General features: G+C 45.0%; 1 protein-coding gene across 2 annotated transcripts in view; it reads left to right on the forward strand.

Annotated features, from left to right (window-relative positions):
* Positions 1-21,590, forward strand: part of LOC124175366 (inhibitory POU protein) — a 29,777-nt gene that overhangs the window by 5,467 nt on the left and 2,720 nt on the right. Inside the window, exons 2-3 of one of the 2 annotated variants that reach the window (XM_046555562.1) lie at positions 12,731-12,787; positions 17,210-17,416. In XM_046555562.1, coding sequence (XP_046411518.1) covers positions 12,731-12,787; positions 17,210-17,416 — 264 coding nt within the window. The remainder of the gene's footprint in view (positions 1-12,730; positions 12,788-17,209; positions 17,417-21,590) is intronic. The other variant, XM_046555563.1, reaches the window with a different exon arrangement.

Raw genomic sequence — 21,590 nt, forward strand, 5'->3', positions numbered from 1 at the left:
AATCCCTTTACGTGATTTAGTAAACAAATTTATTTCGTCAATCCAACAGATCTTTGTTTTTTTCGTTCAAACTTATATTGTATCGTTGTTTCCGACTTCCGTCAATAAGTTTTGATGGTTTGAAGAAGCAAATTAAGTTTCTCACCCTAAACAAATCCACTGCAACTTGTACTTGGTACTTGTTTCGTTGATCTAAGTCGGTAGATAAAATTCGATTGACCGTAAATAATTTTTGTTGATAAGAATATATGTGTCAAATGAAACTACAAAGAAAATTGTTTCCATTCAAATAGTTCAATGCATCCATCTACAATCACGAATAGGCTAATAAATTTAGATAGTTTTGAAAGTACGAGGATACTTTGATTTCTAATATTTCTCTGCGTCAATTTTGAAAAATATATTGAAAAATCAGTGCCGCAATTCAATTTTCACTCGCAGCTCCATGAGATACTTTGAATCGCGCGACTCTAAGATTGAGGGAGTGTGCATATGTGGACAGACTCGTGTACATATATTTTGTTGCGCGCTGGTATGATTGATGGCCGCAATCACGAAAGACGAGCATTTTCGTGGCACCTGTTTCCTATACGAACGAGCCCCTCCATGCAGTGACAAATGAGCCCCGAGCTTTTCATTCGCCGATCTTAAATCGTTTCTTTTTTTCTCATTTGTTTATTTTATTTCAATAGAACAATCGAGATTCGAAAGCTATTCGCAAATTTCCAAAGTATAGTAAGAGGTTTTTAGGCTTTCCGTTTTTCCGAAATTGAAATGTCTCCTCCGACGTCTGGATACCCGTCCAATGTTCGTTCAACTCCTCCAACTGATTGTTGAATAGCCTGTAAATGGAACGGGTTTCAGGTAATAGAGCGGATGATATTTCCATTAAGTTCCTGAAGCCGATTCGACCGGTCTGCGGGGCTGAACTTAATCGCCGATCCAATCCTCTACAGCCTCACTCGCTTTCCGTTATCATTAGCTTTTTCGAGTAAAAGAAAAAAACCGCAACTTCAACGTGTCTTCCAATAGCTGACTAAATTTCGTCCAATGACAAAACATGATCGGATGCAGTCTGATCACGCAGGTCTGCAAAAAAATATTGTTTTTCCGCTGTATGGGATGCTTTTGACAAATATTCAGTTTTCGAGTTTGCTGAATCCAGAAATTAGTTCCATTTTCCTCCATCGCGTACAGTATTTTTTCAAAATACAAGGTATTTGCATAAAAAAAACGCATAAAAATAATTAAAAACACTTATTCTTGAGCCTTACTCTAATACACATTAAATGGAAGTAGAAAAGCATTTTGTATAGGATTTTTCGAATCAAGAATAGGATATGAAATTTCGAATTAAATGGTAGTCTTACTCCAAAACGTAACCGCAAACACGGGTTGAAGAAAAAACCTGACGTGACGGAACTTTTTGAGTATTTTTCCCAGTTTCAGTGGGTGAAAATCTACAAGAAACGGTATAGGAAACCTGTGCAGTTTTTTGGTTGCAGACCTGTGTCATTACGGTAAAATCCATGCATTCGGTTCAATGACCACGAAACTTTGCGACTTAAAGCCGCGGAATGGAAGGTCGAAAAGAAGACACGGAAGTGTCGTTACGCATGAGAATCAGACTGGCAAAAACGAAACAAGGCCACCGAGGCCGCGTGATTATCGATTTCTTTTATAGCGGGGTGGTACACACTTTGTCATGACTCATTAACCACGAAAAGTAAACAGTATCCCACTCGATTCAGCCCCACTTTGTTCTGCCCACCGTCCACACGGGCAGCGGAGGCGGTTTTGTTTGAGTTCAGGTGGACGAACCCGACCCAACCCAGAACGATCCACTCCATGACTTTGCGAAAACGACTTGTCCGACAATTTCTTGGCTTCGCCGTTTGTAAAAACCCAAAAGCACGTGATCGGCGCGTAAAGCTGGTAAAGCTCGATATCGCCGTAGGGTATTACGATACCAATTATCCGAATACCGTGAATCGTTGACGAGGCAGCCGACATATGGGGGCAAAAAAATAAGGCACCAATTCTCCGGCGTCCCGTGCACGATGCAGAGTATAAGCGGTGGTATGGGTGCACAGCGCTGCTGTCGCGGGTGGAAAAATCTGGGAACAAACATATGTGCGGGGCGATCGTGGCTCGATAATTAACGTCGGAACTGACTGCGTGATGTAGGCTGCTCTCTACCCCCCCCCCCCCCCCCCCCTGGTAGGACTGGCCATACGTGCGGTATTGTGGGCACTTGTCACGTGATTGCATAATCGATACACGTCCGCTGTCTCCGAAGCACTCTCCTCCTCCATAAAGCCACCTTCACGCACCCGGTGCACCTGTGAGCTTTTCCCTCCCCCCTCGCCAAGCGACCCTCAGGTGGATTATTACGCACCACGTGCCACGGTCTGCAAGAAATATGCACGGACTTTGCAGGGAACTTGCGCCAATTACAGTCAGGGACGCGAGTCGCGCCAAACGTGCAGCTTAATGATCCAATCCGAGGTCTGAACCGCGTGAGCAGCGAGCATCGCGCTTATGTTATCCTCGCGGTGATTTGTCGGAAACTTCCGGTCGAGGTTAGCCAGAGTTTTTCGGAGTTCAGGGCGAGAGTTGAAGAGGTATGTTCATGTACGGGGTGAAGTGGCGAACGTCGTCTCGGAACGAGGGTTCGATCCCTGAAAACTGCTCGGGGTCTTTGGCGACAAGTTGCGAATTATCGAAGATACATACAAGCCTCGCATAATTCAGTGCAACTGGTTACCCCGCTTCCCTTGGTACGTAGGTATGTACGTATATAAATACGAAATGGCCGCGTCGCGGCGGTTACATAATACTTGAAAAATATCGGAAAAGTGATAAACGTCCCTGAAACGCCGAGCATGTCGGACCCTGCAGGTGGATCGAGGACGCCGTAAGCGCGTTCGCGAATGCGGTATAAGCTCTTGGATCGATCGTGAGCAGTCCGTAACTTTTGGAAAAAACGAACTTTTTCGAGGCAGCGTGGCTCGACTGCAGACCCAGAGACGATAATTGAATGCCATTTTTTTTCTCACGCCTACAGAAACGGGGATTCAAACACGAGTGCGATTCGATACGCACTGTCGGGTGATTCTGCGTATGGATAATGTAGCCAGTAGCAGACGCTGAGCTCTGGTGCTCGAGCTGTTGTGGAAAGAAGACGTGTAGCGAGTTGTACTCTCTCGATCTTGCAGCCTTGGGAATCGAGGGAAAAGCGGAAAGGAAGGAGGAGGAGGAGGAGGAGGAAAGGAGCTGGAAGGGCAGAGCTCCTCCGCCACCCACATACGGGACGCTGGGGACACATAACGCTCCCCGCTTACATCCAATCGCTCCTGATTTATATTTACTACTCACTTGGCCCTTATTTATTGTTCTTCTCGGAGAAACGCGCGCGCGGTAGAACCTTACATATACGTACCTATACTTATACACACACTGCACCGTTAATTTTATCAAATTGAAAATAATGGCAGGTTCGAGCTTTAACACCGAGTTGAAAGGCATTCAACGAAGCGTCAAACTCTCTCCGCGAGCTGTGAGAGTCCGCGTGGATTGGTTACCGCAATAGCTAATGTCAGAGCTGGCGATGAATAATTTTTTCAGGTACGGAGTTCGTTGTAGAAGTGGGAACTGAAGGGGCTTGTTTATTTACTCTATCACAGTGACGTGGTGTTTTTATTAACGTTCTATCTTCGCACTTTGGAAACATATTAACCTCGTTTACACATCGTTTTTCAATAAAATCAAAAGTAGCTTCAAGTTCAACGTTTCACTTATTCGTGACGGAGAATCGATTAATATCCGTCACCATTTTTCCCCGAATGTAAGGTATCGTTGATATAAGTTTTTAACCTCTGTAAAATGAAAAAATGTCCATACCGTAGTGTGAGACGACGCTGGGACGAATGGAACAATGTTCTCTCTCTCAGCAAAAAAAGAAAGAAATCAATTTTGGATGCAACGCAAATGAGTAAAGTATTTTATAGAATATAGAAACGCGGAAAGTTCGAGGCAACGAACAATAATAATCTTGAAAAGTTTTTTATTTCATTCCACTCGAGTCTTCGCCTACCAATAACGTCCAATCCGCCGATGTGTTTCGCTATTTTTCCCAGGCATGGAAACTCCATACTCGGTATACATCAAGTACGAATTACTCCATACCGACCATACCAAAGTCGCCGGCTTCGGTACTAATAATCAAACAATTAAAATCTCTGGAAACGAACCCCGTCGTCGCGGATGGTTATCAAATTAGGCGGACAACGAATGTTACACCATACAACGTCGCTATTTTCTATTTGTCAACATCGCGTTCGGCGCTGCGACAGATTCGCATATCGAGATAAGAACGAAGAAATTAGGAACGAATTGACGGGGGCCGGGTTGTCAGGAAGGAGCGACACCGCCATCACATCCGCTTAATAAGTGGCAGGGCAGTAAGGGACAAGGGTGGCTCGGTCACGCAATTCGGTGTGCCGGAGCCGGTGGAACAAGCAGCGGCACTCCACTCCACTTCGCCTCGCTTCAATTTATTCCGGGGAAACACACACGTCCAGAGGCGCAACATCACCCAGTCACCGTATGTGCGTGGTTCCCGCAGGTAAAAAGGGGATACACGCACGGCACATGCCCATCCTTCCGACCCTGCGGTTTCGTGCCCGAGTGGGTGTTCTTCGAGGGTGGCGATCCCGCGGGTAGTTGCCGGCCGTATTACTTCCGTTTAGAGTCCGCCGTGGTTTAACTCTCTTTATTATTATTAGCATCGTCGTTAATAATGTTCTCGTTATAGCTACTCACCCGCGTTGCAACGTTGCTATTGTCGTTACACTCGTTACATTTTATACCTCTCCGTATGGATAATACTGCGCAGAAACGGTTTCGAACTCGTCTCAGACGATCCGTACTTGATGTATCCTGAGTACGGAGTTTTCATACCTGGGAAAAGTAGCGAAGGACGTCTGCAGATTGGACGTTATTGGTAGGCGAAGACTCGAATGGAATCACATTGAAAACTTTTCAAGATTGTTATTGAGTCAGTCGGTTCCGTTGCCTCGAACTTTTCGCGTGTCTGTATTCTATCAAATACTTTACTCATTTGCGTTGAATCCAAAATTGATTTCCCTTTTTTTTCAGAGACAATTATTCCATTCATCCCAGCATCGTCCCGCACTGCGGTATGGACATTTTTTCATTTTACAAAGGTTGATAATTCATATCTTTGATCTATAATGGTACCTGGATTGATTGACACAGCGGTACTTTACATTCGGGGAAAAATGGTAACGGAAATGAACTTGAAGCTACTTTTGGTTTTATTGAAAAATGATGTATAAACGAGGTAAATATGTTTCGACATTGCGACGATACAACGTTAATCAAAATACCATGCAACTGTGACAGAGTAAATAAACAACCCCCTTCCGTTCTCACTTCTATAACGAACCCCATGTACCTGAAAAAAGTACAAGTCGCCGGGTCTGTCTCCGAATCTGCGCGGATCCGGGTCTATTCGAAAGGATAAATCTTCCCCGACTGCCGATGGTTCATCGACATTCAGACCGTTTGTCGATCGCGATTGGGCGAGTAGGTATCGAATCTATGCCCGTGCGACCGTAGCTCGTATAACCCATACCGCTGATGGTGGCGGCCGCGTAATGCCGCGTGAGCCGAGGGGGCAGACAGGAAATAAACGTAAGTGTATAATTACAATAATACTCGTGGGGTTTTCCCCACCTTGGTATACCCGCCCCATCGCAGGCAGGTTTCCCGGCGTCCCTTTCCCTCTCTTGAGCGAGTTTAGCCGAGGGGAGGACGAGCGACGAGTGGAATTTAACGAGTTCTAAATTCACGAGGGGCACGCGAGCTACGCACTCGACGCATCTGTGTTTGTTTGTAAGTCGTATGCAGTGTGTGTTGTGTATGTATGTATGTCACACCTTAGCGAGTGCACCCGCTTCTATTTAGCGCCACAACAACATGTGATCCATGAATATCGTTCCATTTAATTTACTCGACGGGATATTTTCCTTGTTTTGATTCCCTTTTTTCTCCTCTCCACTTATCACCTACGATTGATGTTCGTAATAGAGAGTATTTTTACGTAATTCAAGATTGGAGAATTCATCTTGGCTGAGAAATTGGTAAATTTGAAAAGAAGAGGTAAAAAAAAGATATTGTCTTCGTGGTAAAGAAAGTTGATTGTTCGTCGGTATAAACTAGTACCACTGTTCATTCGCACAAAGAAGTGTGAATGTAAAAGATCATCTGCACAATTGTTTCCTCTCCTTATCGTCTTAAAACTCTCCACCTCGAAGTTCTTGTCGACACTGGAAAATAAAATGCAAAAATTTTTCCGAAGATAAATATGTATGAGATACCAGATGTGGAACGTTTGTACGTAGGTAAACCGGAGGAGGAGAGATTGTAAGAGTAAAAGACATAGGAAAAGAATTGTGTATAAGGAAGAAGAAAAGAGACAAGCTGAAAGAAGTAAAAGAAAAACTTGGAAACTCGACGTTTAACAGTTCGGTCACGCTTCGACGAGCACGCCGCTCGCTTTCGAACGTTGACTCTCTATATATTATATATACTTCATCCTTTCCAACCGGTAGGAGAGAAATACGCCTGCGCATGAAGCGCACGTATGCATACGTCAGTAAGAAGTTCCACGCTCCGCCCCGTCGTAACAACCCCTATAAAGAGAGAAGGAGAATGAAATAAGACGTTGCCATTATCTGCTAACCGTGCCGAAGAAGAAGAAGACGACGATGAGGAATGACGAAGCGATCCAAAGTTTTCCTTGACCCATTTGGAAGTGATATCGTCGTCGTTTGGTCATCAACACGTTTCCGGACGCGTATATCTTGACACGGAATGAAGTGCTCATTGTCAGGGTTGGGTATTCGATTATCTCAACGATGGCTGGCCTCACGCTCGAATGGACGGAAACACCTGCGTGTACCCGGGACAAATATCCTGTCTAGTTCACAGAGGTCTAGGCGAAGCGGGCGTAGCAGGTACGCGGTTGCAGGTTGTCCGACATTGTGCAAACAGACACACGTGCTTTCTGGTTTGACACGCGTTCACTAATCGACTCGCAGCGAAGCACGCGTGGAAAGAAAATTGTGCTAGACACTGGAAACGACCGAGAAACCGATCGTTCGACTCGACTCGTTGTCAATTAAGACCCCAGACTGAGCCCCGAGCTTAATGGGGGGTGGATTACAATTGCAGTGAAACACAAGACGGTATGATAATTATAATTCAACCCCTTCATAGTCCGCTCGACGTGCAATTAGGCGGCTGAATCGTTCGGACAAATCGACGTTTCAATTTTCGTAAATGTCCTCCCTGGCTCTCCCCTTGCGTCGTCTTCCCGGGTGTATCCTGTGGGACCCGAAGTGGCTGATGATCGTGAAGGACGTTACACGAGAGTGCGATCATCCCTGCCAGACTACACCAGGGAAAGGATGAACTCTGGGAATTGCACTCGGGTGTCGACGCCACGTGTCGGCACGTGTGTCGCCGCGTGACCAACCTGTTATACACTATTTGCGATAGTCGCCCGCCCTTAAGTGTATTACCTACTTGTCCAATTACACCCCTGCATCCCCCCCTAACTTATACATCGCGTCGTACTTTTTAACGTCCCCCTCGCCGTCCGTCTCCGTCTCTCATTTCTCTTCTCACCAAGGGTAACGAACCGTTGCCCGCGTTATTGCAGTCTTCTCAAACAACCTCCAATGGCACATGGAAAGCAAAATATTGTAGACTTCACATCTCCTGTGGTGAATATATTGCCAACACGTTTTTAGAAATCCGATAGTAAGAGTCAGAATACCAATAGCAAGAGTTACAACACGCTTAAGTACAAGATCTGCCGCAATCGATGTAGATTTGACTCCGAGAAATGGTTGTTCATACATTCACCAGAGGAGATGTAAAATCTGCATCATCTACATTTTTTCGGTGCATTATCTGCATTCGAATTGTTATGCCAAGGCCAGTTGGAAATCAGCGAGTATAGGCCGATGCAGTGTGTGTTGACTTTATTGACGTTGAACGTAAGGTACCTATACCCATTGTGCTCAGACTGTTGAGGGATCACGTCAAAGACGTTGCCTACTTATGCATGATGTTTGCCAGGTACGGTAGCGCGTCAAAGGTACAGAGCATAAAGTATCGTCGGTCACGTGGTAACGTATACCGAGTAAATCCAATTCGAGGCCATCAATATTTGCGCCATAGGCAGTATTTGCACCCTTATTTTTCAAACGTCGGAAGAGCGTCGTGGTTACAACTCGTCTCGTTGGACTCATTTTATTTACTTGCAACGTTCGCGACTCTTGCTCCGGCGTTACTCAACGTCAAAATACCCCCCGCATCGTATGACCCGTCCTACTTTCGGCGGGATCCGCAAGTTACGCATGCACGTAAATAAAACGTTACACGAGGGGGAGCGACGATCGCGAGTAAGCATGGCGTGAGAGTTGTTGAATCGCGACTATTTCACGGCCACCGTTACGTGACATTTCGACCGGTGTCCGCAGGCGCAAACGCGGTCCGGTCGACGCCGTGCGGGAGATGAAAGCCGCTCGTGAATAAATAACGGGGTAAAACCGGGCGGAACACGGCCGACTACCGACCCACTAATTCGTCACCTCTGACGGCCTGCGGCCGACGCGAGCTGCACAATAACTGTCTGCACCCAGGTAGGTGCAGTTTCTTGATTCCGCGAGCTTTTCCATTTACTCTCGACCTCTGTCTCCGCCGGATGAATAACAAGGTCTTTCGTCGAGAATCAACTACATGTAACGCGTCACCGACACCTATCCTGGTACACAGTCAGACCTTCATTGGTTTGTTGCACTTCGACGCGAGGCAGAAGCCGCGAACAGTGAATGTATACCACGAAGGTCTTGGCACGGTAAGTACCAAGGCGTACGTATGCGTATACCCTTCGTAGGCACGTTGTGGCTACAATATGGCCAATAAACTGTGGAGAGAAGAGCACCACCTCACCTCCTACGCTCTGTTGGACTGTAAAGATGATCCGAGCAGCGGATATAATTGCTTCCCGACTATCGCTCTAGACCCTTCGTCTCTCCCGGGGAAGAGTTAACTGCACCGCGCGAATAAGCTCTGCACCTTTTAGGGATTCATTGGAATGGTCTTCTCACAACCAGAGATAAGAATCAATTTTTCGTCTTTAAAAGCATGCGCAACATTCGAAATTCCTAGACCATGGTGTTGGAGCCAGCGTAGCGCGAATATTTATCCAACCTTGGTACCTGTCTCCTCTATTGACTGTTTGATTCGCTTGGACTCCAGATTTGACAGTTTGCCGGTAATGTGAACTATACAACCAGACCAGAGATGATGCGTTATTCATCGTGAGAGTGAACTGTAAGTACTCGTGTCATACGTGCACCAGCGGATTTCGCACCCTGAATCCCAGCCGTCGCTTTTCCCGAAGGTGCAAAGTCATGACCCGATTGTTGTGGTTGAAAACTTGGAATTTTAACCCGAGTCGAAAGCGTTCCGAGGTAAGTCTGCCTACAGGCTGCAACTGCAGACACGATGCGTCTGTACTTCCGCATTTGACTGCGAGTCTGAAATCAGAATCTGCATTGTTCGAAGTCTGTTGTCAGGTGGCAAAATGTTGATGCCAAGGAAGATCTGTATCGAAGTCTTGGGATGGGTAGTCTTCAGACAGAGTATTATCGAATTCCTCCAAACGAAGACAACGCTACTACGGAGTAGACTGACGGTCGCTGAACAGCGGTATCCGAAAGTGACGAGTTTCGTTGACTCGGAGAAGAGAAGAATCGGAGAGTCGGACCCACCGGAAGGATGAGAAAATGGAAGAATTACGGCGAGAGGCGCGAGAGGTGAAGCCGTGGAGCGAGGAGGGAGGAAAGGGGACGAAGAGGAAGAGGAGGAGGGAATGGCGGCCGGGTGGATGGCGTGGATCGATGAGGCGAACCCGAGGATCTGATTGGCGGGCGGCAGGGGCGGACTGTGTGGGAGTGAAGCGGAGCCAATCAGGGCCGCTTTATTGAGCGAACCTCGCGTCTTTTAAGTGAGGTTACGAAATCACTGATTTTTACTTGAAGTTTTACCAAACCGCCACCGTCGTCGTCGTCGTCGTCGTGTAGATCGCTTCCCGATCGTTCGGTCTATCTCGTATATGGTGCCTGTGGTGGTTGCCGAATCCCCTCGATCAGCCCTCCACATCCCTCGCAGCCTCCTCCTCCCGGCAATCCCTCTTCGTCAATCCTCCGACCAATCAAATCGCTCCGACGAAACGTGCGAACCAATTCGACAAAGCTCAAAAAGAACTCTAGATACAGGTATACACGCATGCTGTAGTGAAGGATGGATGTCGGGTGATGCGTTGTACACCTTGTATGCGTGAACAGGAATGATCGAACTTCATCGATATATAACACTGGTCTGCAACTAAAAAACTGCACAGGTTTTTTATACCGTTTCTTATAGATTTGCAATCACCGAAACCGGAAAAAATACTCAAAAAGTTCCATCAAGTTAGGTTTTTTCTTCAACACGTGTTTGTCGTTACGTTTAAAGTGAAATTCCCGTGTAATCTGGTATCCTATACTTGATCCAAAAAATCCTATGCAAAAGTGATTTCCTACTTTCATTTAATATGTGTTAGAGTGAGACGCGAGAATAAATACAAACAGGAAAAGAGAAAATGGAAAGCGGATGCGTCTTCGGAGGCGTATCAAAGAGAAGAAGAAAAGGTTTCGTATGCGAAAACATTGAACACGGAATGTTAAATACACTTGGTAACGAAATTGCTCGTTTGATTTTTTGGGAAATATTGTTTAGTTCGCTGTAATGAAATGATGGTGGTTTTCATTATTGTTATAGTTTTTCGTACGAAAATACCTCGTATTTTACAAGAATACTGTACGTGATGGAGAGAAATGGAAATCATTTTTGCACATCCCATGCAGCCGAAAAAAAATTAATTTTTTTTGCAGACCTGCGTTATCTAAAAACGGGGTCGACTGCAACAGCTTCTTTATAGAAGCTTAGCAAAATTCGCATACCTGCTTATTGAATTCCGTTAGAATATCACGTCAATTTCCGAAGAACCCGTTCATAATTCCAATTACGCATCAAAATCTCAGCAACTCAAACTGATTGTTACTCTTGCACAATTATTATTTTTCCATCTCTGTGCAATCGGTCTGCAAGAAAATCATCGGTAAAGAGTTAAGAGAAGAAGGAAAAGGGTGTCGTAAGAAGCAGACGTTGCTTCTGTACACGCGTTAATACAGCTGCCCGTGGAGCAAAGCTGGGAGTCGGAATATTGCATTAGAAAACTTGATGAATTCTCTTTACTCTGGGCTCTCAGTTGCCAGCTATCTGGCTTCTCAGGGGGCTTTGTTTTTATCCTGAAATAATGATGAGATTCGCCTGGAACCGAAATACCTCGGGCCGCAGCGGCGCCCTGCGCCTGATATCCGCTGATATAAAACCTTAATCTGCATTTGACGAGTCTCCAGAATCGACGGTCTCCGTTCCTATTTACAAACGATTACAACACGCGTTTTGATACGCAACTTTGGCAAAAAAAAAAAATTATAAAATTTCCTTCTCTTTTCACCCCGGACGCAAAAATGCGAACAGGCTAATTGTGTGCCTGAATAAAATAAAAGAGTTGACGCACGTAACAACGTCGGGGAAGAAGAGAGGCGAGGGAGGGTGGGTCACAGGTTTGCAGCATAATAAAACGCGTGCAGGGATGGACCCCGAACTCGCCTCAGAGTCTCCAACTCCGTCAGGCAAGGCTCATTTGTTATTAAAGCCCAGGAGTGCGACGAGCGAGCGAGGACTTTGAACACGATTTCACACTTTGACTCGTCGCCCCCGGTAAATCTTCGTAATTATAAGTTAAACTTTGGCGGGGAAAATAAGAAGAACAAGACTGAAGAAGAAGAAGAAGAAGAAGAAGAAGAAGAAGAAGAAGAAGAACAAGAAGAAGAGGATACTCGCCGACTGAGCCTTGCTTACACTCCCTTGGTCACAACCCACGGAATTTTACTTTACTTAGGCTCTAAAGTAATTTCACCTCTAGCGTAATAATAACCGATTTTACTCAAAGTTGAAAATAAATGTAACTGTAACTTTGCTAGATTTATCGGTGAATTTTTTTTCTCTCAATTATTTCGGGGGGTAAACTTGACTCGATTGGTTTCCAGGTTTTCCTTCTGTGGGATCTAACTACGAACAGTATAATACTGTACAATTGACGATAATTTATAACGGTATATAATTGACCACAAAATATTGCCAAAGTTTTGTCTAACAATTTGTATTTGTCACACAGAGGAGCGCAATTAGGGATATGAAAACGGAGTGAGAAAATTGATTCGTATCTTACGAGCTGGTCGAGATGATAATCTTGAGAGAAAGGATTGAAGTGAGAATCGCTGTAGGTACTACGGTATAAATTAATCTACACCGATAGAAGTGGATCTAGCCATTTCGGGGTTATATATTGTCGACGTCCACGCAAGCTCGATTCACGCGAGCTTTCGGCCGAATCTTGAAACGGAGGCATTATTGCAGCTGTTTTAGTTGCAGAGAATTTTTCGAGAACTGCATAACTCTCCATCCACATCGTTATCTTGAGAATGCTGAACAAGAATTTTCTTCCTGTGTGTTTCAGAGTCGAATACTGGAGGACGCGTCGATAATGTGCAATTCCTGGTCACCGCGACACAACGTGAGTATATTTATCGTAACTCTCACGAATGTAATTCTACAACTCGGAAAAAAATCTCCCACACTGTTAAAAATTATTGTAAATTTACTACACATTTACTAATTTACTAAATTGTTTAGTACATTTATTGTATTTGTAAATTGAATAAGGAGTAAGTATGGGTGAATACACTGTTCCGTATCCAAATAAAACTTCCAATACAGTGTAGAAAGTTCCGTACGAAAACTTTTAACGGTGCAGTTTTCTCAACCTTTCTTTGAGAAGTGCCTATCATTTTTTGATGCAAACGAGTCGCAGCTTCGGCTTCATAATAAATTCAGACGAGTCAACTTTATGCAGGTATTAATAAAAAGGGGGCTTGACAGCGTAGAAGGTTTAAAATCATACCTATTTTTTTTGAATTAAAAAAAAAAAAAAATGAAAATACGTGAAGCAATTTGAGTTTGAGGACTTTATTATTCATAGGTTCAAGAACGTTTCAGAATTTCTTCATTGAAGTTAATAACAAAATGGCAGCATGGCGCGTATATCCCCCCTCAATCGAGTCTGGCACTGATATTTGCAACTTGAATTGTTTATCCAATTAGTAGACGGAAAACGTGGCTACGTCGGGCGAAGAATTTCTGACCTCTTTCTGTTTTTCGCACTACACTTTTGCCGCGCCTCGAGGTTTATAATTCGCAAAGGCTTTAAGCACGACGGGACGTGGGGGAAAATTGACGACGGCGAGGAAGCTGCAGTATAGCGGGCTCCTGAATTTCGAGTCGATTAGCAGAGACGGGGGGCTTTCTCTCCGATTGGTCGGGACGCGGTTCTAGTCCAGGGGCTGAGAGCTATAAAGGGGAAGAGAGAGCCAAGATGCTTTTAACGGGCTTCGAGCCACCCCGTCATATTCATGCTCCGGGAACCCGCGTAATCCCTTCCGCCCCCGCCCGCCTCGCAGGTACGAGCGCCATTTTCGCCTGGGACAAATTTAGAAGTAAATAAATATAAACGAACGAACATTACGAACCAACACTCGATCTTTCGTTCTCTCGAACTCTCCCTGATTATCCGCCGCCGCGATATATGTTTCTCGATGATAGACGTCTGTAAACGACGCCAGCGACACGAGCCTGACATAAAACTGCAGCTAACTCGCGGTTACGGTTATGGTCGGGAGGTAAATTGATTATTTAGATACACGATAACGCCAGGAGTATAAGGTACGGGCCAAGTTGAGTGCCGTAAAAAGAGCCAAGTGTCACTTAGCCGCAGCCCGCGGACTTGAGGATCGGATAGTTCTCTTCTTTTCATATACTCAGCCGCGTCTTTCGCTTCGTCCGAAGCGAGCGGCTCGGCGACGTGAAGAGAAAACGCGGCAGGGATTGTCTATTTCAATTCTGTCGCTATGACCCATTTGCTGTGCGCCAGACCAATAACGCGAACCTGATTTATGCCGCTCGGCTCAGACTCGGCTGCGACGGATTATACAAAATTCACCATCCGATGTAAATAATGAGTGACGTGTGCCCCAGATCATTGAGGCAATGGTGCAAAATGACCAGACACGCCTCGCTTCTCGATGTAGGGGAGAACGGTGCTAGTTAATTGTCACACTTTTTGCTCTCCGAGTTTTAGAATTTTTTGAAAAATAACAATTTCATTCGATTCGGACGCGAGGCAATGTGGATGGATCGTTTGCGCGACTGGAGAAATTTCGTCGTTGTTCCGAAGCAAGTCTGAATATAGTTTTTCGAATTACAAAAAAAATAGAAATCCCGGAGTGATGCCAAGTATTTTAAATGACGAACACTGGTAAAAAATTATGAATACTTTTTTTCGCACCTTCGTTTTCTTGTTTTCATGTGAGAACCTCAAGTTTTGAATGTCTATTTTTAAGTAATAATTCCTTTCTCCGTCCTGGATACCACGAAATAGTCGACCTAGACTCCGAAAACTCCGAAAATCCCGAAAAACTTGACCGAGACTTGGAAAAAGACTAAACAGTCGAAATTATTGTCACGTGTGAAAACTTGCCCCAACTCACGATTTCGTTTAAAAATGTGCGTATCTTCCTGAACCGTTATTCGAATATAAAAAACACCGATGTATATCGAATGATAGCGACAAGAATCATCTTTCCGATTATCTTAGTGCAAAATATTCCAACGCGTGCCAAGAAAATGGGAAAAACGTATTTGGAAGGTGGAAAATAACGACTCATTAGGTCCAATTTCAGTTTTTCAATCACTGCGAGTCCGCGTATGATGCGATATTTTAGTTAACAACATTCATTTGGTTCAAACATTGAATTACAACTTCAATCTGTAGCGCCGCTCGTTCCGATATCTAACGGTGGAGATACGAGCCGTGTGACAATTGTTTCGCTGCAAACGATGGCCGTTTCTTCTCCAACATTGCCGCAACGCTATATAACGTCGAACGTATAACCGATTATACTTCACCGCTCGATTCTCCGTACGACGGAATAAATTGGAATCGTTCCTCGATTAATTCGTACGAGTGTTCGTTTATGAATATTGAAAGTTTTTCGTTGTCCTTAACTCGATAACCATGCACCCGATGAATTAATCACGTTCGAAAGCGTTCCTGCAGAGGAACTCGCGCGATGCTAACTTCGCTTAATTATCCACGAATATTCTTGATAATTAATTCGAATTCAGAAACATTCGATCCACGTATACACGTACAAATCCGTCGGTCCGAGAGACAGCGTTAAAAATTCAGGAAAAAGTGCAGAAACGCTTTCCTCCGAACTTACAACCGCGAAGCAGACTCCGAGGATATTCCTTGGACGGTATAACTGCGCGGTGAAATTGAAGAGATAGCTGTAACAGCTAGGCGCGGTGTGGTGAAGAATGACGGTGATTCGGCTGCAGGATAATTGGCTAATTTCGGGGGGCAACAGCTGAGAGGAGAGTGTCAGAGCCGCGGGTCTAAGGTTGATGGCGTCTCGTGCCTTCGGCCGGTTTCGAAAAATGACTCTATTAGTCCCGGATGCGGAGGGTGTGCAGGATCGCCGCAGCAACAAGTTCGCCGAAGACCGGGGTGTTAACTACGATGGCTAACGAGACCAATCTGTATCAGGAGTTGCGCCGGTTCACTCTTCGCCCCGCGTTTATACACGCGGACAAAGGCACGTCGGAGATCCTCCTCTTCCCCACATCCCCCGAAGGAGCGAGGAAAACCTGCGGGAGGCACTCCGTCTTCGGGACAACCGCTCCCGTGGATTTATTACGCCGTTAAGTCTCACTTAAGTCTGGTATTTATCTCCATGACCGAACCCCGCGCCATCCGTCGCTTCTCTCTTACCGTTCCACGTTCACGTCCAGCAACAGCCTCGGTTCACGTTTTGTGCCGATTATTTGTTTTGTTTTGTTCTTGTAATTTTTTTTGTTTTTTTTTTTTTTTCATTCCACCTCCGTAATTCCTTCACGTGGTTAACCGCCGTGACGAACGAAACGCTGGCTCGAACTTTGCGTGCCGGCTGTCGAAGCGTTTCGTGTACGACGTGGCGGAGAGTTTGGATTCGAGTGTCTCTCTGTGTCTGTCCGCATTATCAGCGCCGCGTCATGAATTACGTGTCCATGAATATTTGAAGAGCGTAAAATCAAACTATCACCGTTAACCCCAGCCCTCCGCATCGGGGTGAATTTCGCGTGCAGCACCGGCTGCAAGTATGTCAACCCTACTACTGTACGGTTGGTACGCGTTCAATTAGTTTTTACCCGGTCGTTATCTCTTCGCCGCAAACCCGCCCGTGTACCGGCCATGTTTGATCGCCTCATCAGATTCAAGATTCGACGATCGTTATACAGGCACGAATCGCGTATCAATTGGCCGCGGATTGGCCGGCCGTTTGCAGGCCGTTAGAGTTTACGACGTAAAGTGGTAGACTGTTGTACGGAAAGAAGCCCCGAGCTCATAAATAATCGAAGCAGGCCACGACCGGTGGCGGTTTTCACGTGAAACATTGATCGAAGAGCACCCTCGCGGCAGGCTTCTTCGGTTCGTCATAAATATACCCGCATTCGTGGTTCTACCTACGCATTATATGCTGAATTCGAATTACGTTTACCTGCTTTATGGTGGTACTTATTTGGGAGTCGGGGAAATTTTCATCGGGACGTCCCGCAGAAAAACAGATCTGCGTAAAGTTTCAAGTCCCTAGGTCGACTGGAACACGTGTCTCTGAGCTCCGATAGTTTTCAATATAAAATACGTGTAGGTTTTATAAGCAGTTATTTCGTTTTCTTTGACTTTGACAACTCAGGCTTGAAACTTTACACAGATTTCTCTCGAATGATTTAACACAGATCTGGATAATAAGGAGCACCCTAAGTCCAAGCCACTTCAAAAGCTCAGCTTAAAGCTTTCCAGTTACGCAGCAGCTAACCTCCGATTTCATTCGAATTCCAGGGTGACATCTTCGGCGGATTGAACGGAGGTCTTCAGGATGGTCTTCTCTCGCGAGCGGAAGCCCTCGCTGCTGACCTCGGAAAGCACAACGCGGGCACCCCGATGCCCTTGAAGCACGACCCCGTGGCGGTTTACCATCACGGTGCCCACATGCCAACCCCGCACCCAAACAACCGGCCACATCACCAGGTACAATCACATCTCTTTGTGAGTCCGAAACCAAAGTATATAATCTACTTATTTTATTACCTCGAGGCAATATTCGCCATTCGCTCACCGGGTTTCCGGTTTCGAAACGTCGAATGTTACACACGTCAAAATTACCGGGGAAATGACACGGGGTTAAAGTGAGGCACTTGAATAAAAGAGGAAGCGATAATGGGATAGCTTATTCATGGCTCACTCTCGGTTTACTTTCTTTTTTTTTTTTTAATTTGTTTCATTTTTTTTTTTTTACTTTTCTTCCATTCTCGTTCCACGTACTGTACTCATTCGTATCTGTTATCCGCGCATTCAATATTCACACATTTTTTTCACGACAAATGAACGCCCGGCATTCTCGCGACTCTTACACATGTGTGTTATATTTTGCGCAGTAAGTATAATTCTTTTCGCTTGACGACAGCTGGTGCAGCTTAATATCAGGTCTTGATCGTGTTTCAACGATGAAAAGCCTCGAGTGGATACACAACGCTTTTACACTCGGTTCGCCTGGCTGCTATAATAGCTAATCTGCAACGTTTGCTCTGTACTTTGAAAAGTCCATTTCTTCCAAGTTTCTTTCGATGATCGAACGGTTGGTGAGCAAACGAACAGACTGCTGGAGGGCGAGCGAGAGAGAGAGAGATAGAGAGAAAGGGGGGAGAGGGGGGGGGGGGGAAGAGACAAAGAGAGACAGAAGCGATTCCAAACACAAACAAATAAGAGAACCACCCGGCGAACCCGGCTAATTCTGTTTGCTCCTTGTCAATACATCGCGTCCCTTATACCCGCGTCGAAATCGTTGAAGCTCGTGCTGTTCTCGAAAGCGCGTATACCAGACACTCAAATATACGTATCAGACTGGCCGTTGAAAAAAATGTTTACGCTCCAAGTTGAAGAATCTTAAGTTGAGTTGAAAAAAGAAGATCCTCGAAGCGTTGGTCCACTATATCACTATTAAGGGGTGTCGGTAAATTTTTTTGTATTTTGTTTGTTTTTTTTTCTCAAAAGATAAGATCTTATTTCTTTTCAAACTTTGATCGTTTTGAATCTTATAACGATTCAGAAAAAAATCAAACGGTAGACAAATAAATCTGGGATTGAAGAAAATACTCTTTATTCAAACATTTTCAATTTGTCATTATGGAATATTCAACGTGGCGTCCAAAGAAACATATATCCTAGAAATTGGAATATATGGAAAAAAAAAAAATTACCGGCACCTCTTAATACTGAGATAGAGCATTGAAACTATGAGCGTCTTCTTTTTTCAAGGTTAACTTGAGATTTTTCAACTTGCAGAATAAACATTTGTTTGAAAGGCCAGTCTAATATATATATAGACCCTGTTATTCTTGTTATACACATTGACCGAAAGCAGCCTCGGCGCCACATCTTCGGCCGATGCATCGCATGTGCATCGATCTACGAAAGTTAATTCCGCCGCAAGATATCAGACAATTTGCGATTCGACGATTCAGGGGGTAGAAAATTGGCAAAAGGTGGTTAGGATAGGGTTAAGTACGCACTAAATTGCCGGATTATTTTCCAAGTGAAAAAAAATGTCAACTTCTCCGCGGTTATAATCATGGCGGGAGGATATCTGTTTGTTTTTTTTTGTTTTTTTTTTGTTTCAAGAACAACTCAAGATATGACAGAGAAAAAATGATAAAAAAGACTTGAGAAGTACCTGCAATGACCGTGGCGTGACTGAATCGGGAACAAACAAGCTTTTCAGCTCGTCGCGTGACAAGCAGCGGGTACGATTTATGTGTTACAGGTATACCCATAACCTCGTCGCCGCGCTCTCTCCGAGTCCGCTTTTCGCTTTATTTTTCACGCGTTTGTTTAGTTATTTTAATTTTTTTTTTTTTCTTTTTTTTCTACACCTAATTGCCGTTTTAAACGAGCGCTGATCTCGACTAGCAGCAGATGGCGATCAAACACCGTGGCGAAATCTGCACGTGTAGATATCTACGTACCGCTCCGCAAATTTTAGAGTATTCGCCAATGCGAATGCGAATATACATTTTTAAATATGGCGCCATTTCTCTATGGCCAAGAGTTTTACGATTGATTGACCGACAGGCACACCATGCAAGTCGCAGGTACAGATTATCACCGTTTGCATTTTATTCCGGAAATTGCCGAGCTGATCCGAACCAAGTCGATTGTTTGTTTAATTATTTAATGACAAATTGATAACGGTAAGAAATTAATTTTGAGGTCGGAAGTGTGATTCAAACGTGAAAACAAACTTTTATAATAAAAGTTCATCGCCAAACTAATGTTTTTTCTCTGATTTATCATTATTTTCATAATTCTTGTAAGAAAAATATGCAGCGTTTGCGACAATCATATTCGCAAAACGTTCGCACGCGTTTTGCGAATGCGAATATTCGTTCCATCACCAGTTTCAGCTCACGAAATGCGGGGCACGGTGGCGAATTCAATAAAGTAATTCGTCTCCTCTGTCCCCGTGCCCACGAGCCCTTGTAACGAGTTTCGTATACCCATGTCCACTGCATAAGGCACGCGTATTTTCGGGGGATCGGTGCAGAAGTGCGACAGGCACAACCCTGCAACCCCTGCCGCAGCGGGGCGGCGCGTCACCGTGATGATGAAATATTGCGGGGGTCCCCGGAGTCTGGCTGCAACGCCCTTGCAATAGTACTGCGGGAGTGCGTGTTGGGGAAAATTTCGAAGCGTCTCCGGTTCGCGCGAAAAGAAGGACAAAAAAAAACAAAAAAAAAAAAAAAACGCAAACAAACTAAAACGGAAAATGCAAGCAATCATGACGCGAGGCCTCGGAAGCTGAACGTCTCGTCTTGGAGACATTTCACCTGCGGCGTATCGTACAAAAGGAGGAAAAAAACTCGGAGCGGGGATTTTTAGAAGACAGCGCGGGGCGGATCGAGGAAAAAATATGAAGCAAGCTCATAAATAATTTGTAAGGGGTCGCGCAGCGAGTCGATGTAGGTACTACACGGCGGATAGGGCGCCTGCCTGCCTGCCTTATTCCTTCCGCGGCGTCGCGACGCTCTGCGTATGTATACATATATATGTTGTATATGTATGTAGATAGTAGGTATATGTATACGGTATGTGTAGGATAGTAGTAGTATACGCGCTCCTGGTCGCACGTGCCAGGCGTAATTGTGCGTAGTGGTTGTAACGCAACGACGCCGCGAAGCTCCCGCGTATCCTGAACACCATAAAAACGCTAACCATTACGCGAAAGGCAAACTGATCCCCGTTCTATGTGCGCCATGCAGGGGAGAGTTCGTGTCACGATATGTTGACGCCGCGTGTATCTCGCTACTGTGCAGTGTAATGATCAATTTCGCGGATCGAGGAGGATCGCGGTGCACGTGCCCCGACGACGAAGGAGTTAAATTTTTACCAGGCACTTGATTATGTTCCGATTTTTTCATACGCGGATAATTTTAGAGTACGGTTTGATGCTTGGTAATAATTTGTAGACAATCGTTTATTATTCACTCGTCATACGCACACTGGTTGAGATAAAGAAGAAAGTGAAACTCGTTCGTTTTATTACGACTATAAAGTACAATAGGTAACGTTGATTGAACTCGGGATTTCAATCTTGTATACATTACCTATGTACGGATAAATTTCGCAAGGTAATATACAGTGCAATTGGGTACAATGTAAAGTATAAAAGTACATTACGTACGTGAATTAGGGTAAAGCAAATAAACCCGGGGTTTCGTGTAAACCGTTAAAAACCACCTGGAAAAACAAATTAGAACGAAAAGCGGTAACGAAAATACACCACCAAAGGCAACGTGTAGTACACTCGTACAAACGGGATGATCGTAGCGCGCTGCAGGGTGAACAAGCTTTACCCGGTCAAAGTGAACAATGGTAACTCTTAACTTTTGATTGAATAACAGTTGATGCTAGCCCTGGTAGAATAATACAAATTGATTAGAGCGGAGATAGATAGCCAGGCCGAGACCTCTCCCTTCCCTTCCGTTCCCTTCTCCGCCCCTCCACTTTGTATCCCCCATCGCGTAGGCGCGTGGCGAAGACCATCGACTGCTGCACCGGCAGTCCTCCGCCTCCAGGTTGAATTCCCAAGCGCCGTTGCCCGGAGCGAAAATGGGGAAGTCGGAAATTGAATTATCAAAGTCGACGCGGAGCTGCAGATCTACCG

This window comes from Neodiprion fabricii, chromosome 2 (genome assembly GCF_021155785.1).
Source record: "Neodiprion fabricii isolate iyNeoFabr1 chromosome 2, iyNeoFabr1.1, whole genome shotgun sequence".
NCBI lineage: Eukaryota > Metazoa > Arthropoda > Insecta > Hymenoptera > Diprionidae > Neodiprion > Neodiprion fabricii.